Source organism: Littorina saxatilis, linkage group LG8 (assembly GCF_037325665.1).
Source record: "Littorina saxatilis isolate snail1 linkage group LG8, US_GU_Lsax_2.0, whole genome shotgun sequence".
Lineage (NCBI taxonomy): Eukaryota > Metazoa > Mollusca > Gastropoda > Littorinimorpha > Littorinidae > Littorina > Littorina saxatilis.
The window spans coordinates 30,705,813-30,710,890 of record NC_090252.1 but is presented as its reverse complement, the minus strand read 5'-3'; the positions used below and the strand labels follow the sequence as shown (position 1 = coordinate 30,710,890).

General features: G+C 50.0%; 1 protein-coding gene across 1 annotated transcript; it reads right to left on the bottom strand.

Moving 5' to 3' along the window:
* Nucleotides 1–222: 222 nt before the first annotated feature.
* LOC138974289 (G-protein coupled receptor GRL101-like) lies at nucleotides 223–3,086 on the bottom strand. The gene has a single exon (XM_070347009.1). It carries the CDS (start codon nucleotides 2,995–2,997, stop codon nucleotides 223–225), a length of 2,775 nt encoding a protein of 924 aa, XP_070203110.1. The 5' UTR covers nucleotides 2,998–3,086.
* Nucleotides 3,087–5,078: the final 1,992 nt, after the last annotated feature.

Genomic DNA, 5,078 nt, shown 5'->3' with positions numbered 1-5,078 from the left:
TCATCCCATATCTCAAACCAATGTAAGCCGAATACGAAGTTTTTCGCGAAACAAATCAAGGAGTAATTAGCTTTTTAGTGAGTGACAATTTGTGGGGGCCCTACTGTACTTCTTTTCTTGTCCTCGATTCTTTGACATCTACGAAGATGGCCACAGAGAGCTACACCTTTAAAATGCAAACAGGTCAAGAGCCATGTTCGATGTCAGCACAGACGTTGCCGTTCAAAGAGTAGCATCATGGGTGACTAAGGTGGTGTGGGAAACAGCCTGCCTGTTGCCATTGTCAATACTGCTGTCATTCTCACCCCTGCCCTGGTCGACGTCCTCTCCATGCTGACCTTCAACTGTCGCAGCGTCCTTGACCCCCAGCAGTGTCTGCAGCGTCTCCCTGTCCACCACTCTGGAGCTGACGCATATCCTGACCAGCTCGTGCACGCTGGCCGGCTGCCATGTGGCGATCTCCGTCCTCAGCCTGCCTAGCGTCTTCTTCGTTCTCTTCTCCATCCTCCGCGCCCTCCGCTTCCGCAGGACACTGTTCAGCGTGTAGAGGAACGGGTTGAGCGCCGAGTTGAGCGGCAGCACGAAGATGGCGGCCCACACGTTGACCACGCCAGGGACGGGAGCGCCCCGGGCAGCCAGCAGCCCCAGCAGACCGATGGGGAACCAGCAGCAGAAGTCGGTCAGCACCACGACCAGAAGGCGCCGCGCTAGAGCCATGTCTCGTTCCCGCATCTGATTTCCCGCTGCCTTGCTGGAGTTACGCACTGCGCTGTAGATGACGGCCTGCCCCACGCCGATGGCGAGGAAGAGGACAAAGTTGAGGACGATGAAGACAGCGAAGGCGTATCTCTGCCCTGAGAACTGCTGCCTAGTGATAGGCAGAGGCACACAGATACCGTTCTGTCCGTAGAACTCTAACCCCGCCAGGAGAGGCACTGCAGCCAGCACACAGCCCAGGACCCATGCACCGCAGCACAAGATGACGGTGACAACATGACTGAGGTGCAGGTGAGAGTGGAAGGGGAAGCAGATGACCAGCACGCGGTCCAGCGTGATCAGACACACCACGAAGGCCGACACCTCGCTGGACACGAACGACAGAAACCCGGCCACCGTACACGTCACACTGCTCTTCCAGCCGTTCTCCTGAGCTACGTATTCCCCTCTGAACTGAACGTCAGCCACGCCGATCACCATCATATAGATTCCCATCAGGAGATCAGAGAGGCACAGGTTCTTGACCAGGACTACGGACGCGGATGCCGAGTTGTGCGTGGCGATGACCACCCTGTAGACCAAGACCCCGATGTTACCGACAATGGCCTGGCAAGACAGCACCCAGAGAAATGCCCTGAAGAAATCCTGAGCCAAAAGGTCGCTGCAGGAAGAGAGCTCATCGAAAGGAGCGTAGCATCTCAACACCGTAGGATGAAAATAATGACAGCATAGTTTTGATTCGTCGGTATGCAGTTCTTCGAGGGAGGTCAAACCGATCAGAGATCCCTCAACATACCTCTGCAATGGATTTTTTCTCAGGTCGAGGTGCTTCAGGCTTGACAAGGGACTAAACGCTTTGTCGTCTATTACCTCCAAACCAACGTTAGTCATGAGCAAAGTTCTCAGGTTGCGAAGCTGTCCTATTGCTAATTGTAAAGCAAAGTCACTGCCGATAGTTGTCACAAAAGAATTATCAGACAGGTCCAAAAACTCAAACGCAGAAAAGTGTCGGAGACTGAGAGAAAACAGACCTGTCAGTAGGTTAAAGCTGAGATCGAGAACTCGAAGCTGAGGCATGTTGAAGAGAGTCACATTGCCAAGCCCGCACGAAGACAAGTTGAGGAAGGCGAGGTACTCCATGTAGTGGAGTTTTTCCAGAGTCACATTAGAAGCGTGGCTGAGGTCCAGGTAGCGCACGTGAAGGTTCTCCAGAGGGTCGATCATCCCGGAACACGTGTAGGCCCAGCCTTCACAACGGCAGCCCTGGTCACGTGGGCAGGTCATGTGACAGAACATCTCGTCGTCCTTGTTGGGGCAGTGGTAGATGTTGTCACACAAACGGTCACTGTCGACGCAGTTGCCAGAACCGTGACACCTGTAGTAACCTGGACACGTCACATTGTCCATAGTAATGCCTTCATCTTCTCCCCGCGGGCAGTCCTGCTCTCCGTTGTTGAGGAGAAAGGTCGGGATGCAGTGGCCGCCCTGACAGTGGAAGAAACCTTCACCGCAGTCTCCAGTGACGAGGGAAGACATTCCAGTCCCGTCTAGGTGCACCCTTCGAGGTGGAGTGGCCGGAGAGGCTGATTCTGTGGTTAAGGCATTGCTTGCGCACTGCTGAAAGTAATTTGCATAGTGCATGGGAATACATCCCACGTCCTGACAAAGAACACGATGATGTGTACAAGATTCACAAAACTCTTCATCACTCTCATCAAAACAGTCCGGCATTCCGTCACACCTCTGCAAAACTGGAACCGCCTGGAACTTTCTGCAGATAAAAGATGATGTCTGCAGAGGGGCAAACTGCGGTTTGTGACAGTTGGTTTCATCGCTGCGATCTTGGCAGTCGTATTTTCCATCACACAACAGCGAGTAGTGCACGGCGGGCCCAAAACGACACTGAAACAGGGGCAGATGGAGAGGGGACCAACCAGAGTCGTCGTCATCATCTTCCTCCCCCCACTGACAGCGATGGAACGTCTGCACCAGCGAGCCGTCTGGACATTCCTTGGTCTGGAACTTGGTTGGCGTTTTGGATGCCCTGGGAAAAGAGACTCCGGACAGTGAAAGCTTACCTGTCTCGCGGGTCGGGTTTGGTCTCATGCAGATGAAGCCTTCAGGAGGAGCTTGGTCGGATTTGACTACACCACAAAGCAAAGGCTCTAGAGAGAGCCCCTTCTTCACATTGAGCACAGCACACTCCAGTGCCGTCCCTTTTCTCTGCAGCTCGCTTTGGTCATACGCTATGGGACCGCCCTGCTCTCCCCACTGCCACATGTAGCGGTACAAGTACCACAACCTGAGGTCGATTGGTTTTACTTTTCTGATGCCTACTACGGCGTTGGTAAAGCTGCTTTTGCGGACCATGTTTGCGGCGGCCTGCATTGCTCCAGGTTCTTGCAGTGAAGCCAGCGTTGCGTTGTACTTTGACTGGCAATATTTTTCAGCTCGGAGTGGCACCGTGCTTTTCACGAAGGCAGAAGAGATCCGGTGTCTTTTTTGTATGAGAAAAGTAGCCTTGAAACAGTAGTTGCCGTGCGGAAACCAGTCCCCGCAACCTTCGTTACGGTAAGTGCAGTTCTTTTCATCTTCACCAAACTCACAATGACGAATTCCGTCACATGAAATAGCTGCTGGGAGATTCGAGATTCCTTTGCAGAAATATTTCATGCGGCTTTCTAGCGTGTCACTTTTAAAAGGTGTGAATGCCGGAATGTCTCTCATGGGATGGGACGTGTAGGTGAGGTTCAAGACAGACTCTAGTTTATACGTTGATGATGTTCTTATCAGGAGCAGCAAGGAATTGTTGATGCTCATAACAGGAGCTAAATTGAGATGAAACGATTCAGAGTAACGTTTGATCATGCGTCGAACTCCGTCTGCCAGAGCAATGAGTACCAAAGTATGTTCTGTATTTATCAGAATCGTCTCAAACTGAATAATAATTCCGTAACCTTTTGGGACGTTGATGACCCAGCCGTACTCTGGTACACACTTAGTATTCTTAAAGACTACAGCAACATGTCCTTCCATTGCCTCCGGAAGGTGTTTGCGAGTGTCCCCAGGACATTCCGTTACGTCTTTCGGACTGGAAGAAAATGTTATTCTACTTGCTGTTTGCAGTGCAGATGTTGGGGTTGGCGGAGAACGGGTCGAAGAGGTCGCTGGGAATCGGACAACACGCCCTGTTGGCAGTAGAGTCACTGTTGATGAGTTTTGGATGCGTTGTGCTTGTGCCGCTTGTCCAAACACTGGGTGTGTACGTCTATCAGACAAAGCGTCAGTATCGTTACGTGGGTCTTTACGCCTGTTGTTCATGGCATCCTTCTGCGGCCTGGTCAGTGTGTGAATAGTGTATTCGTGCTGTCTGCTGCCAGCCCTTTCTTCATTGGTCGATGCGTCAGTTACTACGCGCGGATTGATGGACCTATAGATTACATTTTGTTGATTGCTCAATGTCGTGAGACCCCCTTGCTGTTTAGAAAGGGTGACTCTGCGTTGAGTCGTTGTTGTAAACATATCTCTGGACCGACTCGACGCTGTGCTTTTATCCACGACACTGCTGACAGCGTCTTGTGAATATGCCAGCTGAATGAAGGAGAGTGTTAACAGGCTCGCAAAACAGGCGAAGGAAAGCATACTGGTGAACACACACTGAAGAAAGATTACTGTTTAAGGACACTGCATCATGCTTGGTGGATGGATTGGTTGGTTGGCTATTGTTTTTATAACGTATCGCCAACTAATATATGGCTATCCAAGTCCGACGCAACTGTGTTTCCTTTCTCTGTTCATACGGCAGTCTCCATATGCTTCAAACTATTTCGCTGTTAAAAGAAGGTTCTAAAAATCTTATGTCTTTTCACATGTGTTACTTCAAACCTTGTTGAAAATCTTGATCTCCTTTCAAAAGTTAAAAATCTTGTCCAGAGAACAAGAACAACAACAAGAACAAGAACAAGAATTTATTTTACCATAAAGCATAACAGCCATTGATATTTGGAACGTCCCGGAAAGAATCCCTCAGAGTTTCTGCACTGTAGTGTTCGTCACGAAATTCTTATACATCCACACACTTGATAAGGACATGTTCAATGGTCCATGGTTTAACGCATCCAAAGTAGCAGTATTGCGTGACTTTATCTTTCAAAAGATCTGCATGTATGAGGAATGGAAAAGATGCATGGTTACCTTGATTTAGAACAGGCTGCTGGAGGCTAAATATGAAACTAGTGATGGGACACCCTCGCAACGAACGCACGCATATAGGACACACACACACACACACACACACTGAATGAATTTAAACTTTTCCCACCCAGCTTTAACAGAGAAGTAGTAGAAAAGAATGTTACAAT